Source organism: Eleginops maclovinus, chromosome 21 (assembly GCF_036324505.1).
Source record: "Eleginops maclovinus isolate JMC-PN-2008 ecotype Puerto Natales chromosome 21, JC_Emac_rtc_rv5, whole genome shotgun sequence".
NCBI classification, from domain to species: domain Eukaryota; kingdom Metazoa; phylum Chordata; class Actinopteri; order Perciformes; family Eleginopidae; genus Eleginops; species Eleginops maclovinus.
The window spans coordinates 12,744,141-12,770,732 of record NC_086369.1 but is presented as its reverse complement, the minus strand read 5'-3'; the positions used below and the strand labels follow the sequence as shown (position 1 = coordinate 12,770,732).

At 41.7% G+C, this 26,592-nt stretch overlaps 3 protein-coding genes across 8 annotated transcripts; 1 reads left to right on the top strand and 2 right to left on the bottom strand.

The window, feature by feature from the left end:
* Nucleotides 1–152: 152 nt before the first annotated feature.
* Nucleotides 153–14,841, bottom strand: nsmaf (neutral sphingomyelinase (N-SMase) activation associated factor). The gene is made up of 31 exons (XM_063912624.1): nt 14,707–14,841; nt 13,727–13,813; nt 12,946–13,024; nt 12,735–12,796; nt 12,354–12,390; nt 12,173–12,223; nt 11,351–11,422; nt 11,101–11,148; nt 10,818–10,870; nt 10,569–10,698; nt 10,411–10,482; nt 10,202–10,310; nt 9,761–9,937; nt 9,484–9,563; nt 9,109–9,199; nt 8,699–8,762; nt 8,432–8,483; nt 8,162–8,282; nt 7,894–8,025; nt 7,769–7,811; nt 7,517–7,683; nt 6,848–6,959; nt 6,559–6,617; nt 6,003–6,070; nt 5,851–5,918; nt 5,645–5,768; nt 5,442–5,525; nt 5,162–5,312; nt 1,222–1,324; nt 838–947; nt 153–693 (listed from the first exon to the last, which is right to left on the bottom strand). The coding sequence occupies exons 1-31, from the start codon at nt 14,742–14,744 to the stop codon at nt 599–601; spliced, it is 2,739 nt and encodes a 912-aa protein (XP_063768694.1). The 5' UTR covers nt 14,745–14,841; the 3' UTR covers nt 153–598.
* Nucleotides 14,842–15,673: 832 nt separating this feature from the next.
* Nucleotides 15,674–19,813, top strand: LOC134858021 (transmembrane protein 241). Of its 2 annotated transcripts, XM_063873863.1 has the most exons (15): nt 15,687–15,918; nt 16,448–16,494; nt 16,703–16,780; nt 16,876–16,957; nt 17,089–17,166; nt 17,402–17,427; nt 17,503–17,554; nt 17,657–17,705; nt 17,856–17,901; nt 18,529–18,564; nt 18,650–18,684; nt 18,780–18,849; nt 19,247–19,340; nt 19,481–19,545; nt 19,627–19,813. In XM_063873863.1, the coding sequence occupies exons 1-15, from the start codon at nt 15,847–15,849 to the stop codon at nt 19,688–19,690; spliced, it is 894 nt and encodes a 297-aa protein (XP_063729933.1). In that variant the 5' UTR covers nt 15,687–15,846; the 3' UTR covers nt 19,691–19,813. The 2 variants fall into 2 exon arrangements, with proteins under 2 accessions (XP_063729935.1, XP_063729933.1); XM_063873865.1 differs by lacking the exon at nt 16,448–16,494 and having other exon boundaries at nt 15,674–15,918.
* Nucleotides 19,814–19,903: 90 nt separating this feature from the next.
* On the bottom strand, nt 19,904–26,457 carry rbbp8 (retinoblastoma binding protein 8). 5 transcript variants are annotated; one of them, XM_063873860.1, is made up of 20 exons: nt 26,361–26,457; nt 25,158–25,225; nt 24,693–24,796; nt 24,531–24,573; nt 24,309–24,404; nt 24,136–24,227; nt 23,732–23,804; nt 23,310–23,491; nt 23,107–23,202; nt 22,597–22,670; nt 22,399–22,466; nt 21,839–22,061; nt 21,578–21,743; nt 21,401–21,489; nt 21,165–21,276; nt 20,920–21,042; nt 20,793–20,838; nt 20,622–20,709; nt 20,399–20,540; nt 19,904–20,209 (listed from the first exon to the last, which is right to left on the bottom strand). In XM_063873860.1, exons 3-20 carry the CDS (start codon nt 24,784–24,786, stop codon nt 20,109–20,111), a joined length of 1,908 nt encoding a protein of 635 aa, XP_063729930.1. In that variant the 5' UTR covers nt 24,787–24,796; nt 25,158–25,225; nt 26,361–26,457; the 3' UTR covers nt 19,904–20,108. The 5 variants fall into 5 exon arrangements, with proteins under 5 accessions (XP_063729930.1, XP_063729932.1, XP_063729931.1 ...); XM_063873862.1 differs by having other exon boundaries at nt 24,693–24,799; nt 26,361–26,424; XM_063873861.1 differs by having other exon boundaries at nt 24,693–24,822; nt 26,361–26,416.
* Between the last annotated feature and the right edge of the window lie 135 nt (nt 26,458–26,592).

Genomic DNA, 26,592 nt, shown 5'->3' with positions numbered 1-26,592 from the left:
GTACTCATTAAGTGTTAGCAGAAATAGCTGAGCAGGTAAAGTCCACTACCTACCTACACTCCTGCATCCCAATGTGTAGCTGCTGACAGAAGCTCCAGACTAAACCTTAAGGTATTCCCTAGATTACAAAGAGACCTGAAACATCAGAGAAATATTAGGAGACAGCAAACTTTACTTTTAAAGATCAGTGTTACTGAGTAATGATAACACCTGAGCAGCATGAAGCATAACAGACATGTAAGGTCCACTTCACAGAATAAAATGCACATATAGCTATAGAAACATCATTTCTAATTTAAAGCTAAAAAAACAGGGAAAGATGGCGCAGAACAAAGAATACCTTTAAAAATAAGATCCTGCTCATGCACAATACTGCAACTTGACATCCTCTTAATAAGCAGAAGCTATGAGCTGACATGACTGTATGACCTTTTGTTTGGTTTAGGATTGAGAACTGCTGTGACACTAGACGTTTGCAGCTCCTCCCAACAGTTAAGAGAGTCATGTAGTCTGCGGGATACTTGGCCAGTAGAGTCCAGAAAATATTGCACAGGAGGTTTTTATCTCCTCAGCAGATGGATTGTGAGGAAACTGTCCTTTAACTCTGGAGCTTCCAGAAGATGATCTGTCTGTCCTCTCCGCCTGTGATCACCGTGGAGCACAGCTCGCTCATCCACATGGCTGTGACGGCACCTATGCACGCGCCATTTACAAAAGGAACACAACATGCATCATAACCTTATCATTTCTGTAAGTACAGAGGGAACATCTTCTTTTTATGTCACATTCAGAAGTAAAGCCATCGTGCACATCGACATTAAACCAGGTGGGCTGTACCTGAGTGTGCAGGGATCCTCTGGGTGACTGTATTGCTGAGCAGGTTCCAAAGCAGGAGATTACCGGACTGCCCCCCACACAGCACCGAGTTCCCGTCCCAGCAGAAGCACCTGAACACGCAGCAATAACTCCTTTTGAGCTGCAGCATCAGGTATATCACATTCAATGGCCTACATTTGTGAAGGCCTTTCACCAAAGCTAAGTCAAAGGTGTAAAATAAAAGTTGGCCCACCTGCTCAACAGAAAAAAAAGCAAGGAACCTAGAGACTATTTCACCTTAATATACATACGCAGAGGAAATACCCAAACTCAGGAATTTTAAGGAGCTTCAAATGTGAGGTACCTTGCTTTGGGTGAAATATGCCTCTCCCGTTGCGATCTTACCTCTGCTCCTCCTCAGCTTTCACGGATGATATCACCATTCCTGTCTGGACGTCAGTAACCTTCATACAGGAGTCGGCGCCAACACTCAGAACGTGTCTGCTATCTGAGGACAAACCAATCGAGACTTCTCTTCAGTCATGGTTCCCCATAGGGGTAGGGAACGGTCTATTCTCCCCAAATATGGCATTCAAACAGGTTGTCCAGGAAATGAAAAAACATGATGTAGCATATTATGGCTAAAAAATTCAAAAACACGACTCAGAATACTGTGTAGGGGTAAAGGCAAGGTCTGTCGAAACAAGGCATAATACAGCCAGTACTCCGTGAAAAAAGGGTTAGACTTAGAATACTGTCTCGAGATAAGGTATACTGTCTCGAGGTAAGGCATGGTATACTGTCTCGAGATAAGGCATGGTATACTGTCTCGAGATAAGGTATACTGTCTCGAGTAAGCATACAGTCTCGATATAAGGTATACTTGTCTCGAGATAAGGCATGGTATACTGCCTCAAGATAAGGTATACTTTCTCGAGATTAGGTATACATTCTCGAGATACGTAGGTATACTGTCTCGAGATAAGGCATACAGGTCCTGATATCTGGTATACTGTCCTCGAGATAAGGCATGGTATACTGTCTCGCGATAAGGTTATACTGTCTCGAGATATGGTATACGTCTCGAGATAAGGTAGGGTATACTGCTCGGATATTAAGGGAATTGTCTCGATTTAAGGTATACTGTCGCTCGAGTTAAGGCCTTGGTATTACTGCCTCATAGATAGGAATACTGTCTCGAGTTTAGGTTGGTATACTGTCTCGTGATAAGGTATTTACTGTCTCGAGATAAGGTATGGTATACTGTCTCGAGATAAGCATACTGTTGATCTAAGGTATACTGTCTCGACTATAAGGTATACTGTCTCGAGGTAAGGCATGGTATACTGTCTCGAGATAAGGTATACTGTCTCGAGGTAAGGCATGGTATACTGTCTCGAGATAAGGTATACTGTCTCGAGGTAAGGCATGGTATACTGTCTCGAGGTAAGGCATGGTATACTGTCTCGAGATAAGGCATGGTATACTGTGTCGAGATAAGGTATACTGTCTCGAGGTAAGGCATGGTATACTGTCTCGAGATAAGGCATGGTATACTGTCTCGAGATAAGGTATACTGTGTCGAGATAAGGCATGGTATACTGTGTCGAGATAAGGTATACTGTCTCGAGATAAGGCATGGTATACTGTCTCGAGATAAGGTATACTGTGTCGAGATAAGGCATGGTATACTGTGTCGAGATAAGGTATACTGTCTCGAGGTAAGGCATGGTATACTGTCTCGAGGTAAGGCATGGTATACTGTCTCGAGGTAAGGCATGGTATACTGTCTCGAGATAAGGTATACTGTCTCGAGGTAAGGCATGGTATACTGTCTCGAGGTAAGGCATGGTATACTGTCTCGAGGTAAGGCATGGTATACTGTCTCGAGATAAGGTATACTGTCTCGAGGTAAGGCATGGTATACTGTCTCGAGATAAGGTATACTGTCTCGAGGTAAGGCATGGTATACTGTCTCGAGGTAAGGCATGGTATACTGTCTCGAGATAAGGTATACTGTCTCGAGGTAAGGCATGGTATACTGTCTCGAGGTAAGGCATGGTATACTGTCTCGAGATAAGGTATACTGTCTCGAGGTAAGGCATGGTATACTGTCTCGAGGTAAGGCATGGTATACTGTCTCGAGATAAGGCATGGTATACTGTCTCGAGATAAGGTATACTGTCTCGAGGTAAGGCATGGTATACTGTCTCGAGGTAAGGCATGGTATACTGTCTCGAGGTAAGGCATGGTATACTGTCTCGAGGTAAGGCATGGTATACTGTCTCGAGATAAGGTATACTGTCTCGAGGTAAGGCATGGTATACTGTCTCGAGATAAGGTATACTGTCTCGAGGTAAGGCATGGTATACTGTCTCGAGATAAGGTATACTGTCTCGAGGTAAGGCATGGTATACTGTCTCGAGATAAGGCATGGTATACTGTGTCGAGATAAGGTATACTGTCTCGAGGTAAGGCATGGTATACTGTCTCGAGATAAGGTATACTGTCTCGAGGTAAGGCATGGTATACTGTCTCGAGATAAGGCATGGTATACTGTCTCGAGATAAGGCATGGCATACTGTCTCGAGATGAGACATGGTATACTGTCTCGAGATAAGGTATACTGTCCCGAGATAAGGCATGGTATACTGTCTCGAGATAAGGTATACTGTCCCGAGATAAGGTATACTGTCTCGAGATAAGACATGGTATAGTGTCTCGAGATAAGGCATGGTATATTGTCTCGAGATAAGGTATACTGTCTCGAGATAAGGCATGGTATACTGTCTCGAGATAAGGCATGGTATACTGTCTCGAGATAAGGCATGGTATACTGTCTCGAGATAAGGCATGGTATACTGTCTCGAGATAAGGTATACTGTCTCGAGATAAGGCATGGTATACTGTCTCGAGATAAGGCATGGTATACTGTCTCGAGATAAGGCATGGTATACTGTCTCGAGATAAGGTATACTGTCTCGAGATAAGGCATGGTATACTGTCTCGAGATAAGGCATGGTATACTGTCTCGAGATAAGGCATGGTATACTGTCTCGAGATAAGGCATGGTATACTGTCTCGAGATAAGGTATACTGTCTCGAGATAAGGCATGGTATACTGTCTCGAGATAAGGTATACTGTCTCGAGATAAGACATGGTATAGTGTCTCGAGATAAGGCATGGTATATTGTCTCGAGATAAGGTATACTGTCTCGAGATAAGGCATGGTATACTGTCTCGAGATAAGGCATGGTATACTGTCTCGAGATAAGGTATACTGTCTCGAGATAAGGCATGGTATACTGTCTCGAGATAAGGCATGGTATACTGTCTCGAGATAAGGCATGGTATACTGTCTCGAGATAAGGCATGGTATACTGTCTCGAGATAAGGCATGGTATACTGTCTCGAGATAAGGTATACTGTCTCGAGATAAGGCATGGTATACTGTCTCGAGATAAGGCATGGTATACTGTCTCGAGATAAGGCATGGTATACTGTCTCGAGATAAGGCATGGTATACTGTCTCGAGATAAGGTATACTGTCTCGAGATAAGGCATGGTATACTGTCTCGAGATAAGGCATGGTATACTGTCTCGAGATAAGGCATGGTACACTGTCTCGAGATAAGGCATGGTACACTGTCTCGAGATAAGGCATGGTACACTGTCTCGAGATAAGGCATGGTATACTGTCTCGAGATAAGGCATGGTACACTGTCTCGAGATAAGGCATGGTATACTGTCTCGAGATAAGGCATGGTATACTGTCTCGAGATAAGGCATGGTACACTGTCTCGAGATAAGGCATGGTATACTGTCTCGAGATAAGGCATGGTATACTGTCTCGAGATAAGGCATGGTATACTGTCTCGAGATAAGGCATGGTATACTGTCTCGAGATAAGGCATGGTACACTGTCTCGAGATAAGGCATGGTATACTGTCTCGAGATAAGGCATGGTATACTGTCTCGAGATAAGGCGTGGTATACTGTGTCGGAAAAAGGTAAAGGAAAGAATGTCGAAAAAATGTTTATAGTTTAATTGTTGAAAGAGTATAGTATATCTCATCTCTGGTGAAAATCATAGTATTCTATTTTCATAAAAAGTCAGATTATTGAATGCCTTAGTATGCATTGTATGTCATCCAAATGTTTTACAAACCCATAGCTCAGTAAGTGCCCTTATGTCATTCAAATGTGTCAAAAATGAATGGTAAATGATGTCATAAATATATCACTACTTCCAGTTTCCATTGGGTTGGATTTTATCAACAGGTTTCCCAACCTTATGCCACTAAACACCAATCAGTGTGTCATGCTGTCTGGTTCAACACATACCTGGACTGAAGGCCATGTGGTGGATGGTTCCCGTGTGGCAGCTGACTTGCTGCAGTGTTGTGTAGCTGCCGGTGTCCCAGATGGTGACGACCCCATCTTTACAGCCAGACACCAGCAGAGTGCCCGCTGGATTCAGACCAATGGTGTTAACCTGCCGACAGGGGAGAACGCATTTGCATGTTTTGAGTGCTGCTCCTTCCTTTCAGTGTGTTTGGACTTTGATCCCAACACGTTTCATTTCCTCTTTATGAACGACATCAACATAAGTGTTGGCACTCACCCCAGCATCATGTTCCAACTCGGCTAGTAACTCAAACTGGGATCTCTTGTGACTGGATGAGCTATCAGAAGGGCATTGCCAGACCTGTGAAATAAGCAGTAATGGTCACCTGATGCCAAATTCCCAATAAAATTAATTCAAATGCCTGATAAATCGATTGATCGATCGCTTGAATCACCTCAATAAAAGTACTTTTTTTTTACCTTGATGGTGGAATCCCAGGACGCTGTGTACAGCCGCTCATCAAACCAAAACATTTCACTGACGGCATCGTCATGACCCATCAGTGTGTCCTGCCGCCTGCCGTACGGGATGGAGTAGAAATAACTAAGGGAAGAGAAACATATGGATCAGGGTGTAGAAAGGAAGATCATTTTTGATATCATTTGTCCTTGTATATTATACATACACATTGTTGTCCCAGGAAGAACACACCACAGTTTTACCATCAGCCAGCATCAGACATGACGATAATGCCTGAAAAATTGCCACATGGTTCAGTGTTCAGAGCTCAAAGTGGTTAGAGGGATGGTGAAGGGAAAAGTAAATACAGCTGCATACCATGTTAGAGAAGGACATGCTTCTTTGGAAGTCCTTCAACTCTTTGGAAAACATTTTGAGGGTTGAGTCTGGAACAAAGAGTCATACAGCTGAATATTGGAGAGTACAACTTCGCTTTTTCCCACCAAGGAGAGAACACCCATTTCAGCTCAACTGTAATCAGAGTATTTTTAACTAATCTGCCGTTTGTTCTCCCTTCTACTTGTAAAAACTAATTAGATGAACTAATTCAAACGTTAAGTGTTGTCTCATTCCTCTGTGAGGTTCTTACTGTGATGACATCATTTTGCACCATAATGCTAATAGAGGAACCCCAAAGGGCCACTAGAGGGAGAAGAGGCCCTACAGTGCCATTACAATGACTGCATTATGAGACAGGCTAAACACACATGGCTCTGTGATACATTAAAGGAGTATGATACCTTGTTCAAATGATACTTACGGGTCAGAATATGACAGGTTACACTAAACGGAAGTTCCTTAAAAAAGTATTCTGATCCGTTCTGCTCCTGTGATAATGAACATTCTTCTATTTATATGTTTATATTTTCCAGACCTTGGGATGTGGAGAATATAGCTGCACCATCCCGCGTCACAGCGATGCCGGTCACAGCCCTGCACATTTAACAGTAGACTCAATTACACAAGAAAGTGCATAACTATCCAGATGTGGAGAGGGGGGGGGGGTAATATAACAGTCACACTTGTACATTTAGCAAGGTCAAAACAGACAGTCCTCACAAATGCTGCTATTTTCTTCAGCTGCTTTCTCCAATTGGAGCTTTTCTCAGTGATATGTGGATAGTAATCACCACTGTAGCCCACCTTGACGCCTCCTGACTTACTCTTTATGGATCTTGTGGTTGGAGATGGGTTTCAGATTTCCGATGTTTGCCCAGGATAACTTCCTGCTCTCCTCTGTCAGGTCTTCAAAGGACGAGTCCTCACTCTGCGAGGCTGCAAAGGAAAACACAGAGGACATTTTTATGAATGCATGGTGGTGGATGCAGCTTATGCCAGTTTACCATTACGCAATTAATCGCTTGAAACAAATTAAATCGCAGTTCTGAGCAGATTCATTATTTCTGAATACTTTTAATTCCTTGTAAAATTGGCAAAGACATGATCTAGGTCAGTTGAACATGAATCACCCTCTGTTTGGTCACACTTGAATAAATGTTATTATTAGACACATTTTGTCAATCATTTCAGTGCTTTAATGACTCATTTCAGTTAGCACCCACCTTCAGAAGACCAGAACTACACTAATGTTACGCGGATGATTCACTGATGTACTATGCCTCCCAAACTGCACAAAGCATGTGCTGCATAAACAGAAAACTGACTATTTGTCTTCTCCACACAAAGCTAGGATTCGTCACCGGCAGCAGACTTTGCAGTTTGCTCATATTATAACATGTTTTTAAGTTTAAAAGAACAGCGTAGTTTCAGATGCTTTTTAAGTGTGTGTGTGTGTGTGTGCATGTGTGTGTGTGTGTGATCGTCAATTCTACCTGGAGACAGCTCACTGTCAGGTGAGCTGCTGCTGGGGCTTCGGGTTATGTTGTGAAACCTGGGGGTGATCCTCTGAGGGTGAGGGGTGGTGAACAGCTGTTTGGGCGTCTGGCCGAACTCCAGGATCTGCGTCAGCATGGCGATCCTCTGGTCAGGGTCGTCGATGCTTGGCAGAGTAATGGAAAGTTAGATCCACAAAGTCATGATGAGGATCTTTAATAATAATCATCGGTGAGTGGTTTTCTTTGTACCTATCACAGTCTATGCCTCCTTCATAGGTCAGTGGGTGAAACACTGAAAAACAATGAGATACATGTGAGCTTTTTTCCACGTTTGGTTGGTTTGATTTGAAAGAAACAGCTGCGGGTTTCTTTACCATTATGGGCTGCGAGAGCTTCACTGCCTTTCTGTTTGAAGCCAAACACCAGGTCAATCCACTCATGAAGGTGCTCCGACACATACTGACTCTCCAGCGCTGTCTTGTGCTTTTGGAGAAAATCACTGGTATCTGGAGTCAAACAGCACACAGCAAATGTGAAGCAGCACACAGACTGAGAGCGTTAATATTTAGTAAAACAACAGGGGGCAGGAGTATACCGTGACAGAGATTACATGCATACCAGGAACGGATGGGAGGAAGTTACCTGAGGCCCAGGGCGGGACAACAACATCCCCAACCAAGCTTCCGTTCTGTCTTCTTCCCAAACCAAGATTCCGTTGGTTTTCCAGGAAGCTGCAGTCATTCCCATAAAACTCTGGAATCAACTGCATCACAAGAAAAACATTCATACAGAAACCATAGAAGACACCGTGTTCGTCTGGGTGACAACGCTAAACTTAACTTCACTTCTAGAAAGGTATTTGTTTCATATGGCCTTAGTTTCTAAGGGACCTTTACATAAGTCATGTTTTACCTCTTTGAAGTCTGTTGCCCCGTCCAAGCAGTTCTTCCACGTATCACCTATGCTGTAAGACATCCATGGAGGTCAGTAAATACAAACATGCAAAATCATACTTATATCATAGAGTACAAGACCTGATTATGCAGTAAATATGCTGTGTTATTATTATAGACTAAATGTGAATAATATAAGTTTGAACATAGAAATATCTTTTTTATTTTTCAACTGTCCAAAAATATATCCTACATGTCATGGTTATTAAATTGGAGTATAAAATACCTATTAAACATGCGATCTGGATGGTCGTAGCGGCCGTTCTGGAGACACAGCATGTGCTCAGGAGCTGTAGAGTAGAACAAAAGTAAATGTAATGAATGTTTTCTTGGTTTTGGTCTGTATGGTTTATCTACAGCCCAAAGCAGCTGCTGGATGAATCATAAAATCTAATATTATCAGATTTAAAACATGTTGTTTTTGAAGAATACAAATTGAATTTAAGGTTTGTATGTTAGTCAATGAACTGACACGCTTTACACCTCAGGCTATAACGATCAGAGACTATACTGCAGAACACACAAGCATGCAGAGAATAGCAGACGTGGTGGACCATGCGCAAACGCACTGAATGTAAGCTGTGTGCTATGCTCTTATCTACACTGGAGCTCTTCTAATGGAAGTGTGTGACGTACCGACTCTGACCAGGTAGAAGAGGACGTAGCCTGGGGATGAGTAGTGGCTGCCGTACATGAAGCGGGGCTCAGGCATCCCTCTGTATCGAGACTGTGGACAAGATATCTGTGTTCACTGATGCTGAGGAGCAAGCTCACAAACGACTGGGCAGCTTCTGCAGCCGCCAAACCTGAACTAATGGATCAAAGATAATCTGTATCTTTCAAAGCAGCTGCAAACTGCCAAATACACACCTAACTCTGCTACCAAGCAAAGTGCATCTCAATTGTGTTTTGCTATATCCATGTTTTTATGAGGCGATAGAATGGGTGATAGGTGGCAAAAATAAATACATTCTATAGAAGTAAAAATAACGTGGAGCAGCAGAGACTCACCAGCAGTCGGTCTAGTCGCTCTTTGTTTAGAGCTCCCACAGGTTTGCTTAGGTCCCTGAATGTGGCAGCGTTTGTCAGATCTGGGAAATAGAGGGAGAAGTCGAGAGCATAACTTACTGATGGATGTGTAATCTGGTCAATTATAGCCTAAATCAATCAGTTATGAGAACAACTTGAGGAGGAATACAGTAATCGTTGAAGCTTGATGATCACTTTGGGCCCCTGCAGTAACATGTGTTGTTAATTATTCATCAGGAATCCTTTGCTGTTGACCCACCTAACTGTGGGCTGGTGTAGTCTGTGATGACCCAGGGGAAGACGGGATACTGTGAGAGGTCATTGCAGCTGCGGTCAGCCAGGTTGTTGAGGTGAAGCAGATACTGGTAGTTGCTCAGATGACCGCGCTGCCACTGCAGCATGTAGCTCTCCGCTGTGTGCTCCGTCACGTGGTTCTCTGAGCAAGGAGGAAAACAGCAATGTTAAAAATGTATGTGTTTTGCCAATAAAGGGTTTTCTAAGGTGAATGCAAACATCCATCATCATTGCATGTGCACCATTAAAGACACCAGTACAGTTTAAATGGAAGAAAATAGAGAAAGTCACACTTCAATCTATAAGACTTTCAATACTGTTCACCTTCTTGTCCTAAAGACACAAGACAGTGAAGGAACTCGAGACGCTTTGTCACTGATTCAGGGCTGGCTTTGAGTTTACTCACCCAGGAAAGTAGCGATGTAGTAGTAGATCTCATCTCTGTCTGCCGTCTTGTAAAACTTCAGGTAGATGTCGGAGCAGAAGTCATTCTCAGTGCAGAACACCTCGAGTCCCTGGGTGAGAAGAGATGCACACAGACAGGAGGATCTAAAAGATTTCCTCCCTATTGACAGCTTCATTATGTATTTACTAACTGCTCCTAGTTAAACCCACCAGAGGTCTGAGTCCATGCCGCCTCTTGTAAATTCTCCTGACTCTGTGGAGTTTGATCTGAATTACGTGCTCCTGGAATGATAGGTCATATAAACATGATATTATAGCCACAGCTTAATAAAAGCTTTTAGCATGTCCACTCAGAAGTGGCGTCTCACCGGATATCCATTGAGAGGCTGGAAGTAGAGGCTTTCATCCGTTATGCAGACGTGGCCAGGATTGGACACCAGAGGCAGGACCATCTCCACCGCACATTCCATGTGAGGCTTCTCTGCAACGCTGTGAAAGCTTTATGGCAGCCCCAAACATTTTATTACCCAACTGCGTGCTCCAACAGAAACCTCCTAACTGTTATACTTCATTACAGAGACAGACATATATGAATCAATGTGCTGAAGTGAACATACCAGTTTTTGTCAAAAGAAGACCTCGCCAGACGTGATTGTAAAATGGCGGCAATCTAGAAATACACAACAAGGGTGTGTTTGATCATGTAGGACTATATGAAGGTCACCATGCTTTAACAGTTAGAAAAAGGAACCATGCGCCAAACGGAAATAAGATTGTGTGAATAAAGTACAAGATTCAGAGGGTTCAGAGGGTTCAGAGATTCATGCTTTAGTCTTTTATCATTGCACCATCTTTAAGACTTGAGGGGCCCGCTGGAACTTTTAGTACTGACTGACTCACCATGGCAGTCTGGTCTCCGAGCTTTTCCAGACAGGACGCCCTGTGGAGCTGCAAAATGTATCAGAGCCTAAATGAGCAGAGCTACACCAGCAGTAGAAATCACATTTCATGCATCCCCCCCGTGTAGAACGTTTGTACAGCTCTGTTTATTAAAGCAAACACTGGGCAGGTCACATGACTCAGAGATATTATTGGATGTAAATGTACCTCCCAATCCCGGAGCCTGAATTATGGAGGATAGGCTACGTACCTGAAGAAACGTCTGAACGACATCTTCTGTTTTACTCAAATCTTCCAACTGGAAAGTCACCGTCTTTGCCCCCTGCCAAAGTGATGAGAGACGTTAGGGTGTTTCAGTTCAATATACGAGCAGATCTTTGAGCCGTTTCTGTTTGATCTGCACTACTTATTCGGAAATCATTTTCAGGTTATTGCTTCTCTATGGCTTACACTTCCATCTATTCTTCCAACACATTTATTTTACAGCCCCCTTTTGCTGCATTAGCACAACGCACTTGCTATTGATGTATTTGAACTTTACGCTTCAGTACATGGTGCTCCTTTCAATGTTGCTTTAATTGTAAACTTCTTGAAATACTAAACTGTTTTATGGTGTCCTGTGTGATGTGATATTAGGTGTTATAATTAACCTACAATAGTGGATTTTGCATAATCCAACCAAAGACAAATGGCTGCCTCTCGTGTGCCAACAGTAGAAAAGGAAACATGTCCTATAATTAATTACGTAATAGATGCCATTTTCTGTTTCAGTGTGAGAATCAGCATGAGATCGGCACTTGTGCACTGATGACACATCCCCGTAGTATCCGCATGGCTGAGATCCACATTTTATCTGAGGCTGTGAAAACTCATGTGTGACTGACAGTATTTTTCGGACCATTTAAACTCCACAGGCAAAAACAGACTACAATACGTGCACAGACTTGCAGCTTTGCATGGATGCATTTTTACATTACAAACAAACAAGACAAATAATGAGCAAAGTCAAGTCCGTGCAAGCTCCTGGCATACAAACATCAGGGGAGAACCCGGAGGAGTTTCACTGACTCACCCTTTCATTCCTGTAAGGTGCTATGACGTTGCTCTCTTTGATGTAGATCGCCTGAAATGAAAGTGAACATGTTTTCACTTTGGGAAAGTGTCATGACGAATATAACACCGCTGACCAAACATTAGAAAGATGGACACAGTGAATAAGTAATGTTTTCTTTTGGATTGTAATGAAGACCTACCTGTACACAAGAAACCGCGATGACAGATGGTCTCGGACTATGAGGAAAACACAACACTGTAAGTCATAACTTGGATAAGTATTTTCAAAGGAAAATCTCAAACCAGAACTAAATCCCAAACTTAAAAACTCAAATATACATTTTGGTTTTTGCTTATCAACATAGAATAACTAAGAGTAAACCAGACTGCCTGGGTGTGTCTTCCAGACTTCAGCAACACCGTTTGTTTTAAATGATAAGATATAGATAGCTTATTTATTTGCAAACGTTGGTGTCAGATTTGGTTTCCAACACCTGCATGCCCTTTTTAAAGTTACCGGACCAGTTTAACGAACTGAATAAACATCAATGTGTGGACAGAGCTGGAGAAGAAACACTCACTCATTGAAAGGGTTTCTCTCTCCCTCCACAAACTCTATCTTCTTACAGTCTCGAAGAGGGATCTGCAGAGACAAATGATGTAGTCACTTTTTTACAACAACCTGTATTTTGCAAAGCAGACACGCAACAAACAACATAACATCCGCGCTAAGTGTTGACAATACTGGCTTTGAGATGAATACAGCATGTAGTTCAGTATGTTCAAACAAACCTTTAAAATTGGCTCTGCAACATCCTCTGGATCAAATATGACAGATCTGGAACAGACCTTGAATGAGCCTCTGACTTTTCTGAAAAGCAAATAACTGATGTTAGCTTGTAAGTACTGTTAGCCACTTTAGTCAAATTATATAACCACACTTATACTTTAAGGACTGCAGTAAAGAGTCCTACAAATGTAACCTAACGCATAATTACACATGTTCCGGAAGAAGCACTTGGCGTTGAATAGTGATGGGGACATACGTGCTTAGATGAATTGGTATGAGGTCAAAGTAGATTATAATGGTGGGTTAGGAGGAGCCTTTTATGAGGCTGCATCAATAAGCATACACTAGGTTACTGCAGCTTTGAAGATGGTATAATACAGCATGCTGAAATTGGAAAAACTATACTAATGACAACAAATACGGATCATTATCACAGCACAGGTTTATCCATTGTCATAAGGAAAACGCTTTTCACATTAAGAAATCTGCTTTTTGGACACGTGTTACGCCTGCTTTGATTCGACAATAAAACAAATATGTCTGCATAGTCTTCTTCCGAGCGGGTTTGACTTCTTTCTCAGTTTGCTCAAGGCTTAAGAACCGGATAAGATGTTGTTTGGACAGCTGCTCCTAACAAAACCGCCACAAGCTTTAAAGGATTTGACTTAAAATGTGTTCCCTCAAAAGAACTGATGAATAAATAAAGTTCTACATGCACAGCTAACAGGATATGATTCATTATCTTGTAGTAGAAATATAGTAGATGAAGACTATTTGAATTACCTCTCCTTGTTTGAACTGGTTGTCACATGGTATGCAGTGTGCTGTTCAAAATAATATTCCTCCAAATCCAGCAACAGGAGGGAAAATCTAGAGGAAAACAATAAGAGGAATGTCATCATTTGAGGAAACTACTGAAACCACTACAAAAATGGAAGGATTAGAATCAGCTGTTACTCCTAAATTGAATCGGGAAACAATTCAACCACAAGCTATTCTGGAAATCTGAATTTCACCATGTTTGAATGAATGTTTAATGGTTAACTGTCTCAAAACATTGTCTCTTATTTGATGAATTATGAAATAAGAAAGTGTAACAACTGTGCTGCAAACAGCTTTGCACTTCAGCTGAAACAGTGGATGCTTAATTCTTCTTCCTGACACAGCCACATGTCAGCGAGTAGACTGGAAATCCAATACCTCAATTTAGATCAGAACCACTTAGAAACTGATCCAAAAACTTTCAAGAGATGCTCCTAATGTGAAACCTATATAGGGTCCAACTCATGAAGGATGTATTCTATTACCACATGTTCACTATAGCCACTACAATACCTATTATGCTCCTCGGTGGATATATGTCTCTGTGGGGATATTCACATCAGTTGAATATAGATAGTGATGCCCCTTCAGGTCAAAACTAGGTTAGTGAGGATTTGTCTTTAAGGTCATGTGAAGTCAAAAACAAGTTGTATGTGTTTAGTTGAAGGAGACATTGGATATATAACGGTTTGGTATGAAAACAGTTATTAATGGCGTTATGATAGCGAAGACTGAATTCCGGCTCCCTACCGAGGCCGCTCATTGTGCCTTCAATAAAGAGGAGCGCATCACACAGCTGACAGCGAAGCGCTCGTTAGCGGAGTGGCCCAGCCTGCCCGCATAATGGGATTCAGCCACAGCAGAGAAAAACCCCGGACTTAACCCACAGAATCACCTCGACTTTCTGAATTGATGTCAACAGCAGGAGAAGCAGTACAAACCTTTCTTTAGTCAGTTCTCGCGTCTTTAAAAAGGCCATGATTGCACACCATCCTATAAAGAAGCAAAGACCCACCGAGCAGTCTGCTCACATCGCTGTAAACACGGAAACTTGCTGGACACCACGTGACTGCATGAGACAAACGCTACCATAACAATGAAAACGAGAGGCTTCACTCCGACTTTATTTCGGGATACCATAACGAATTAACAACATTTAACCAAGGCTAAGAAACCTGATCAAAAATTAAACAAAACGTCATGATAATGTTTTCATTTATTTTTATTCTGCATTTAAAGTTTTTTATTTCAAAATTAGGTAGTCATATTGTACTGGTTTTATTTCAGAAATTACCTTTAAAATTGGCCCATGAATGTTTTGAAAAGTGAAGCAGTGATTTGACTTGAATCTACTAAATCTAAATAGTGTGGGGGGGTGGGGGGGGGTGGAAGAAACATTGAGGGGGACCAACAGAGGAGGGATCCCTCTCTCAGGACGGACAGACGTGCAAAAATTGTGTTAAAATTAAGGAGATAATACATATAGTCCAAAATGCTGGAAAATGCATGTGTCTAACTAAGAAGACAAGGGATCCAGGTGGATGTCAGCCATCAAAGTAGTAAGGTGGGCATCAGGCAGGACAACAGCAACAGGTAGAGACCCGGCTCTGCATCCAGACTCAGGACCACAGCATCAGACACCACTCAGGATCCCGGCGCAGACAGACACCAAGAAGATATTTTGGGGAAGCTGTGTTATTTGGAACATGAGGGTATACAGGTACAGATAGAAAGAAGGATGGTAGGTTCCATATGAATTAAATATTTTCTTATTGCAAAGGACTCACATTTTACATTAAATATTGGTGTATTTGTTTTCATACACAATCACATCCAAAACGCCCTGCAGAAAAATATACACGAGGCTTGGATTAAGATGCGTGACGCACAGTTGAGCAGTGATTGGTCTCCTCAAGTATAGACGATCTTTGTCTCGAAACGTCTTGACGTGTCATCAGAGGCAGTGAAGGAAGTTTTCGGTCTTGACATTTTTAGTTTGAAACGGGCTCCCTGTATTAAATGTAGTATTATTATTTTTTGTTGGGAATAATGTCCCAGCTGCAGTGTGTCTGCTGGTCAACATGCAGTGGAGGAGACACATTGCTGGACTCGCTTTTAGTGTCGTTTTCGTTGTGTCATATTTCACGAATAAGGTGAGTGTAAGACGACAGGATTTGGCGTTTACTCTCAAGCACAGTGTTTTGCATCCAATTCAAATTAAATAAAATCAATCAGACTTTTAATCATTATTTACCGTGACAGTAAATACTTTAATTTTGCATTATGAAAGCCAAGCCATCGACAACGAGGCAATTATTGTGCATTTCACATTACTACCCGTGTAGATAACGTGAGGTAATCTCATGGACATTGCAATGTAACCCTTATCAGTAAAGACCCGTCACTAATCATGCACGAAGACACCGATTCAAACTCACATTAACAACTCAACACGTTCCTCTCTTATTTTGGTACAAACTATTTGCAGGAAATTAAGTTGTAAAAACAGTTTTGGATGTACAGCATACCGAATCGAAGTGTAATAATAATAATAACAGATTCAATTTATGTATTTTAATTGAAGTTATACCTTAAGACTGCCTTGGCATATTCTTGTGGAGCACCTCCTAGTTTCAGAATGATGAGTTAACATGACCTGAACTATATCACTCTTTTTTCCAGTTCGTCCTGTCAGTGTTAAAATTCACATATCCAACCTTATTTCAAGGGTGAGTAATAGCTGAAGGTATTTGTTGCCTTTAAGTGAATTCCAATTGTTTGAAAAATACATGTACATATCACAAGTCTTAAACATGTGTAATTACAGAAAAGCTTGAGAAAAACCCTACATCTGCATCTCTTTTAAAATGGCCTGTTTGCGTCCTATAAATACACACTTCACAACCTGAAAAGCTCGTTTAAAATGCACCTTTTCAGATGGCAGACATTTGTCGGGGCTTTCCTGCTCTTACTCTCTGGGAAGTTTGGATGGGTGGAAATGAGCCGCATCACCAGGCATGTTTCATACATATTGAATGAATCACATGATTTGATTTCAGCGGCTACAAATGACCACATATCTAAGAGGAGCTTAACATGTTGTGTTACAGATCAGCGGCTCTTTCCTGGCTTCCAGGCTCCCTCCTGTTTGTGGGAAACATTTATGCTGGTTCAAGAGCTTTATCACGCATTGTACGTCATATAACCTACAACCCTTAGATAATGTATCGTCTTAACTACCCTCATTCTAAATCTCCTATATTTGCTTTAACATATACGGTGGAGATACAGTTCATCTGAAATCCTTCTTTTCCTCTACCCAGGACATTCCTTTTTTCTTCACTCTTCAGAATTCCTCCCATGTTGTCAGTTACATAATCCTGAAGGTTGTCCATAGAGAGGTAAGTGGCGTATGTGAAGACATACCATTATGGTCTGTACACTCCGTCCCTTTGTACTCCCTCATCCTATTGATTGGAGGAAAATGGAGCACAAAGGAGGCAGACCCACCTCTGCTTCACGAGCCTGGCTGCACACTCTATATTATACATCTAGAAGCAATTCTATATGCTCTGTTGCAAAAGGGACAATATTGAAATCGCATCAAGTAGTAAAGGGATTCTTTTCTATCAACAGAAGACCCAGTGGCTGAAACTTGTCAGGTTTGTGCAAAATAACTCAGAATAAACTCAGAAATCCAAAGATTAAAAATGACCTTTCTTCTTTTTCTGTTGTAGCATATGTTTCATGCTGCTGTCCGCCATCAACCTCCCCATGTATGACCCTCAGGTAATGATTCTTCACGGTCATATCAGTGTGATCCTATCTAAGAATACAAGGGTCCTTTGATACAACAAATGACATATGTTTACATGTTTGCTCATTTTCCAGTTTGACATCAGTGGTTACGTGTGGGCTGTTGGTCACCTGCTCTGCGTCGGTAAGTCTAATATACAGAGATGCTTTAAGTGTGAGAAATCAGAAAACAGTGTAAAGGAAAGAGCCGCAGCCTGAGGTCTGAGCTGAGGGACACCACCGATAACTGAAAGAACACTTCTAATCAGTGTAATACAATTATGTGATCTTTCAGGTGGATACAGAGTGTTTCAAGTTCACTACAAATCCAGTAATTTGAGGTATGTGGAAGCACAACAATATAGTCACATACACTGCCTGGCCCAAAAAAAGGTCACTCTAATATTCGTTGGACCGCCTTTAGCTTTGATTACGGTTCGCAGTGGCATCGTTTCCACGAGCTTCTGCAACGTCACAACATTTGTTTCTGTCTTGCATTCATTTTTCACCAACATCTTGTGTTGATGACGGGAGATTCAGACCACTGCGCAAAGCCTTCTGCAGCACATCCCAAAGATTCTCCATCGGGTTCAGGTCTGGACTCTGTGGGGGCCAATCCATGTGTGAAAATGAAGTCTCATGCTCCCTGAACCACTCTTTCACAATCTGAGCCCGATGGATCCTGGCATGGTCATCTTGGAACATGCCCGTGCCATCAGGGGAGAAGAAATCCACTGATGGAATAACCTGGTCCTTCAGTATATTCAGGGAGTCAGCTGACCTCATCCTTTGGGCACATTGCTGAACCTAGAGCAGACCAACTGCAGCAACCCCAGATCATAGCACTGCCCCCACACAGACTGGTGACCTTTCTTTTGGCCGGGCCGTGTACGTCAAATGCAGCTCTCAGTCTAAAGTAGTTAGACCACTCTTCTGACCAACATCTTTTTGTGACGTTTTCATTGCAGTGACCTTGAGCAGCAGTGCATTAACTACTTGTTCAGGTAAGAACACATATGTATTAAAAAGCTACTTTCTAAGTCAGTTTAATCTTTACTTTAAACTCATCTTCTCCCCCTATTATAACAGCGTACTGCTGCTGGCCATTGCCGCTCACCCAACAGGTGAGGTTGACCCTGAGTGAGATAAAAGTTGCGAAAAATCGAATGTTGATTTCTTTCTTAGAAGGGTCACATTATCAGTCTTATTCACCCTATAGGGGACCTCATGGGTGCCATGGAGTTTCCCTCGCTTCAGTCCTACACATTTCACTGTGGTTGCTGTGCCAGGTGAGAGCTTTTTGTCCATCAACACTTTTTTGGAAACATTCACACGGAATAGAGCCAACCCCGAAATCCTAGGTCATTATAAACATCTGCTGAGCCAAAATATCTTCAAGCAAGGACAGTGTACATCATACAGTGTACATACAGAACAAGCTTTCAGTGCCAGGTGTCCTTTGACACAGAGCCCGGACTGTCAATGTAACCTTGTGGGATATCAAGTGCACAACTTAACAAGTTAACTATTTATACCGTGTGGAGGCGTAGAGCCATTATTAGAAGATCTATGTGGGGAAGTCCCAGCTTCCTTTGTAGAAACCAGAACGTTTCTGTGTAGCTTAAGGAATGAATGTATTTGATTGATTGTTTGGAGAATCATGAACCTAACCCTTTTATTTCACAGCGCACTGCTGGGGTTTTTGTTGCTGCTGGCCACAGTCAAACTAAAGAGTGGGTTGACCCTTGAGCACTTTGAGGTGTGGATATTTCTGTCTAAGGTGATTATAAAATACAGTTTACTCACTTTTATGTTTATTTCACAGTTAAATTAGTAGCATGGTGAACTTCATAAAAGCAGCATCCTAATTCACACACTCAAAAGACTTTGGTTGCTTAAGAAGAAACTCTCTCCTTCCAGATCACTGCCATGTCCCTGTCCCCATTTGTTTTCAACATGGACATAAACACTCCCTCCCTTATTTGGTAAGCACATCTCCTGCCTGGTCTAAGTACTGAACGGTGTTGGGTTATAATCATTCCACTAATGAATTATTTTGTTCACAGTGTGGTCGCCAGTCATGTTGGAGAGGCCCTGCTGGTGTATTCTCAGAGAGACTCTCAGTTGTGATGAATTAGAAACATTTCAGCTACGCCCAAAGAGATTCTGTTCTATAAAAATGTAACTTATTTTTGTAACTTTGATCTATGCACTGACAATCTGCTGACCAAATAAACTATCTTTTGTGCCTCCCCTGTGCTCTTATGTTCCAAAACATTTCTATGGACACACTTTTGAACTGCAGTATTTGATCAATCAAAAAGGATTACTTGGAATAACTCGGAACATTAGTCATTTTTATTTACCCAAAGCAAACTCTGTCACTATCTGAATCTCCAATAAACATAGGTCAGTCAGACATACAGAAAACACCTGCATTAAAGAATTTAAATGGAACAACAAAAGATAACAAGGTGTCAACTTTCTGAGTAAGATCACTGTATGAAACAGACGTGATGAGCCTTTTTCAAAAACACACTTTAGTTTTTTAGCTTTCTTCCTGGTTTAGCTTTAGGGGGGAGAATAAAGCATTGTAGGGTTGTCTTCTCCGAGTACGAGCCTGGGGATTCTTCTCTTCATTTATATAACCTATGAGGAAATGATACATCTTAGATATGTATTGTCTTTATGTAGAATGAAGGGATTTTGTGCCAGTCGAGACATTGTGAAAAATAACAATTTATGACGCCTGCAGGGACTTGTGTTAAATGTCCTGTTAATCCATAACCCTTTCTGTTAGATTGAGGGTTTGACTAATAAAGAAAAGAGTGACAGTACCTCTGTCAATGCAGGTTTGAGTTGATGGGAATCCAACTTCCCAGAAGTTTTCAGGAGTACAAGGAGGAATGTACAGAAACCGGTGCCTCGAGCATGCTGATAACTTCTTTTCCTTTTCCTCTCCTGGGAGATGGGCGTAATACTGTTGGACACAAACATCTTTAGCAAAGGAGCAGTGATACAACATGTCAGTGTTGCTGAGCTTGGTGATCAAAACACTTACAATGTCACATTCCTTGCAGGTAGTGCCCTTCAGTTTTCTTCTCTCGTCTTTCTTGCGGACCACAGCCAAGTGTGCAAACGCTGGACCTCTAAAAAGATCAGATAAAGATGGTTGGAAATAACAGAATGCCTCCTACATTGAAGACTGTGAGGCTAGAGCAGTGTTTCTTACCGGGCTCTGCGTCTGCTGATTTGGCTCATAGTGGTTTCATGAGGATCTTGGAGATTAAAACAAGGACAAAGTTCAATTCAGATCTGATTATCAATAGCAAAGTGTTTTTTTAAATATAAAATTCTACCATCGTCCTCCTCTTCATCATCGCCACCACAGGGCTGGCTCTGGTCTAAGTGTGAGTTGTACTCCCCGCAAGCTGTGGTGTCAAACATCATAACCAAACTGTCATTTGCCTTCTCTCCCGGTCCTAGAAAAAGAGACAGATATGTTATTACCTTTCATCACAGCCCATTAGTCTATTCAATTCTGTAGAGAAGCTGTCAATCAAAACATTATTCAGTAAGTAATTATTATAAAAGCTGTATTCACCAGACACACTGTTTTTGCTGTCCTGAACATTTTCTCCCCGGCGTTGGAGAAGGCTGTGACTGACCCAAGTGCGGTCAGTATCTGCAGGACACTCCTCTTCTTCTTCCTTTGGCTAAAATATAAAATACAGATAAGCAGACGGGTGTAAGAGACACTATTTAAGCAATGTATCTGTACGAATGTTTACAGAGACACCCTGTTGAACATTGTATGTTCATCACGTCATGTGACTGTACCTCATCCCCTCTCCACTCACTGTCATACATGGATGGGACGAGAGCAGGATCCATGCTCCACATGGGCTCCACTTTAATCCTCCTTTTACCTGTGAGAGCACAAAGTGATTATAAAGCAATACTTGATCAGAGTGATGATCAGACAGAGCGCTCTGCGAGAAACAGGACAAAACTCACCATCTTCTCCTCCATGTTGGTTGTGTGAGGCATTCGGATCCTGCTGAGCTTTTCCATTCCTTCCAACACTGTTCTTGTTTTCTTCTCCTTTAACATTTGGCTTCTTGAAAGCAGGACTCAAACAGGAAACACTTGGCTTGTGGTTGGAAGACCCACTTTGTGCAGACTGAAAAAAATCACATGACATATAAAACACATGCAGGAAATGTTCTATCCAACTCATCCCAACACACACATTCATACACCCGACATATCTCTAACCTTGCCGTCATGCAGCCCCTGCTTAAAGCTTTGGTTGCGTAAAGGCGTGGAAGTTCGTTTGCCTCCGTTCTGTGTGTCGGCCCCTTCCTGGTTTACTTGTTTGTCCTCCTGTTGCAGAAAACGTTCCTCCTTTTTCCGTTTTGCTTTGTTAACGGAGCCCTCCCCAGAAAACCTTTTGACACGTGGGAGAAGCGACGGAGACCTTTCTGAGGTGGAGTCTGGGCTGTGGAGCGGCGTGGAAGAAGGGGAGGAGCGGTAAGGTCAGGAACACAAATATGTGTGTTATTGAAACTTCATTTCTGAATGAATATATTATAGTCAGGAAAAATAGTCAGGAAAAAGCTAAACGTAAACTATGGACATTTTTTAAAAGCTTCAAACCTCGTTGGTATAATACTGTAGTTTTTAAATATGACTCAGATAAGTGACAGGTTAGCAGTATGCATTGCTGTTTGCCACTGTGTCTTTTTTCACAAGCCAAAGATGCAAAAGTCAGAATTGACAAGTTATGATTTTGTGATAGTCAGCAAATGATCTGTAACATGTGTTGTCCTCCTTACTTTGAATGAATGGCATACTTCAAGGGAGATTTTGAGCTGCTTTTCTGGCCTGCAGTTGTCTCTTTTTTCTGGAAGAAAAGGAAGGTAATGGGATGTTATCAATGAGCCGAGTTAGTTTGAAAGAATGATTTAGTTACACAGTACATATTCCAGGAAACGTCTTTCACACAAACTGTACACCAGTATGAAGCTACCTACCCGGTAAGGCTTGTTAATAAGTTCAAGGCCGCAGGTTTCTGCTATAGCGTCTTCCAGATTTAAATTCACATCATCTGAAAAAAGACAGAGACCCAACAACACCTTTACAAATCTCAGAATAGATCTTTGACTTCAACTTCTACCAGACATTATCAGGCTTACGATTTATGTAAATATATGACGCCTTATGTCAAATAGATAACTATGCAACAGGTGGTTTATACTATTCTTTGGAGCTTTCATTAATCATTCATTCCTCTGTGTAAAGGGGACCAAATTGAACAGCCAGGCCTCTGTCCGTGCAGACCGTCGTGTGTATTACGCTGATACGATGGGTGTGTTTGTGTAGATAAAAGTTGCCAAGTGCTAATCTAGGACTTCAAGTAACAGATATTTTCTAATGGGAGGGAATAAATAGGGTTCCAGTTCTTATTTCTTAGAAAACCAAAAGCAGTCCTCCTGTATTATACTTCTTAGTTCTATAAAACAGTACATTGGATTAAGCCATACTTGATATTTCTGTTGTGTCCAGTTCACATGTGTTGGGTACAAGAACTTGTGCTCTTCCAGGATTCTTCGTTGCATCAACATGCTCCTTATCCAGTGCTTTAAAAAAGAACACACATTAGAAGATGTGGTGCCTTCAGACAGGAGATTTAGATTCAAAGGGCATCAGAAATGTAAAAACAAAAGTAACTTTATAACAGACTGACCGCTGAAGAGCGAGTTGTTAGCCTGTGGTAGAGGCCTCTCTGCATAGCGTACGTGCTTCATTTTGTCAATGCATTTTCGTTTCTTGAGTTTGTTTGTTACAGGCAGCGTGCTTGGCAGGATCGGTGAGTCTGGGATGATACCTTCCTCTTGTTCTGGGGATGTGATCTGCTCGGGCGCTGAACTGTTAATAAAACAACACCTGCAATATTTAACTGAGAACTGAAACTTCATAGTAAATGCTTTTTCTGCTTCAAAAACCTGACTCAATCAAAGCAGAAGTGAAAGCAGTTTGATCAGATTTGCACCTCCAGTATTTATAATTGTCTTGGGTAGCTTTTACAGAAAAAGCTGCTAATTTATTTTAACATTGACTATGTCGAAGAGAACACAAAACATGAAGCTAACATAATAAAGAGCTTACCAAGAAACCTTTAATTTCTGCAGTTCAGCACGTAGTTTTCTCTTATCATCCTCGAGGCTTTTGTTTTCATTCTCTGGTGAAAAACGGAAGGTGTTACACATATGCTCGCTCACAATTAAAACACTGTGCTGCTTGCCATGCCAGTAGCAATATGCTGTGGTACACTGGTATAGTCAAGATAACCCCATTTAAGATAAGGTGTACATTTATAACGTCTTATCTTATCTTGAATTGGTTTATTTTGACTTTTATAATGTACACGCGCTAGCGTCCTGAAGATGTCATGGCAATCCATTCAATTCCAGCCCCCCTGAAGATACAGATACCTGCTTAAAAACCAAACATGTTTAAAGACAGTAGTTTTTCTATCTGACTGGAATAACAGGACTAATGATTTAACTCACTGAGTTTGCCGAGGAGTCGAATATTCTGATCCTGGTTATTTTTCATGTCCTCCTCTAAGCTGGCACAACGATCACACCCTCCTGCATGGAGCCTGTAAATAGTTTTCAAACAGTTGCTGCTCTTTGTTTCAAATAGTTTTTTAATAAAGTTAACCTGTTGTGCAACACGTTACTTTTCCTCCAGCAGAATGATGGCATCCTGGAGGGTTTTGTTTTGCTCCTTTAGCTGCTGGGTGCGACTGTGAAACACCTCAAGTCTCTGAGCATCTCTGGAGAAAACAAGAGCAATGACAGGTAGCTTCAGCGACCGGTCACACACGATGGTTTCAAGCCAGGGACAAAACTCCTAATGTTATTGCCATCATCATTTTAAGTTAATTAGTTGTTATACTCACAAGTATCGCTCCTTTTTCAACTTGCTCACTTTTGTCTCAAGTTCTAAAAACAGCAACATATGCAATGTTGAAGAGTGTGACACAATAAAAACAGTCATTTCAATATGTTTTTAGAGTCACTTACATGTAATGTAATACAGTACAAAGAGGGGGTGTGGTTACCTTGAAATGCATTCTGGTGGCACTCTCTAAGCTGTTTCCATAAGTCTTCAAAGAGGTCAGCTGATGTCCCTCTGCTCTGTCCCGGGCTGCTCATCCTCCATTCACTGCTAAGACACAGACACCTTACTACCTGAAAACACATATCTGTATCTAGTGTTCTGTATGCATTTATGGTTCAATGTGCAAACACGTTGTTCTCTCTGCGTTAAATACTAACTAACTTTACTAACTACCTACAAGCTCAACCTCGGTATGTCCTGTCAATGCTGCTACGACTGCTTATATTGAACAGTTTGAGCAGTATCATCGATAGAAGTTACACAGTACAAGTTTTAAGGTCAACTTGAAGTTAGATAAAACGTTAGCTTAAATTCACATTACTTGTCACTCGCTATTAATATACTGTAAACAGAAGCCCCGTTACTAGCCTTGAGTTAAACATACACGACGTGAAACAAAACTTACATAAACGAGTCAAATGAACACGTATCTGTTTGTAGGGGACTATACTTTGAGGCTTGTAGGGGACTATAGAGCTCCTGCGGTCACGTGACTTTTGGTTGGGAGCCACCATTTTGGCAGTCAACATGACCACCGGTGCCAGTGTTTTCTTACCGAGCGAGTATACTTCTCATTTTAATTCAAGTGAAATTCGGCTTTATAGTACAAAATTAGAGAGATTAAATATAAGCGACCCATATAATTCACCCGGTGTGCTTTTCAAGAGCATAACCTCCTGCTCTGAAGACGATGTACCCGACTTGCGCTACGCAGACATCCACAGCTATCTTGTAAGCTTTCCATCAGTGTACTCAGGAGACTCCCTCAGAGCGTACAAAAGCTTGTACGGCAGTTAACTATTTGAAATAAAATAATCTGAATAACACACCGATCACAAGTAGACCCAACATGTAATCAGACAGGAGTTTGATCTACCCACCTTTGACGGATGGCTTCTGCAGATATCTTTGCCTGCTCTACTTTGTGCAGTTTAGCCTTCTGCCTTCTGTTAAAAACCTCCAGTCTCGTTTTATGTCTCCTCTTCTCTGGAGATGGAAGGTAATCGAAAATTGAGGGGATAAAATCCGGACTCAACGGATTATCACTCTTTCTCCCTACAAAATAAGAAGGAATATTTCAACACGGGTTTGTTTACCACTAGCTTGCTACAAGCTAACTTGCTAACTGGCTAGGCTGCGCCAGAGCCACACTTGTTGAGTTAAAAAGGGACATCACAGTGTCCGTTAGCTATAATAACTGGGTGCTACTTCTTAAATTAAACTAATTAAATTTAATTAAACTGACCAGAAACTTTTTGTAGCATTGTACTGTATTCCTTCACCCACCTGATATGAAGTGATCACTGCATAAGCGAAAGCCAACGGCCGGGGGGTCCCATCTTTCAGTCTTTTTCTGAAGGCTCCTGGCTCTTTTAATCGCTCCAATCCACTTCTCCCTCCTCTCCGCGTCTTTAGGAATGCGATAATACGATACACCTTTCTTTTTCCCACGCCTATTTGTGCAACCTGGTGCACAGCAGTTATCCACCATCCTTGACAGTCTGCCAGTGCCTGTCAATTTACTGCCGCGATGACTGCCAAAATGGCTGCCCCTGTCGTATCTCGTCACGTGACCAGCATATATGACATCATCTGCAGGAGCTCTATACTTTGAGGCTAACACGTTAAATATATGTTATTTCGTGTATTAATCCCAGAATTCGCGCGCCGAACTGCATGCTGGGAGGTTTTCTTCTTCTTCTACTGTTTTTTCTTCTACTGATCTGGAATATGTGGCGCCCTCTACTGTTCGAGTCTGTTCATAACTACTGCTATTTCTACTGTCGATATTGAGGCACCTTTGTTTGTTTATGCGTAGCAGCCCCGTAATAAACATATAT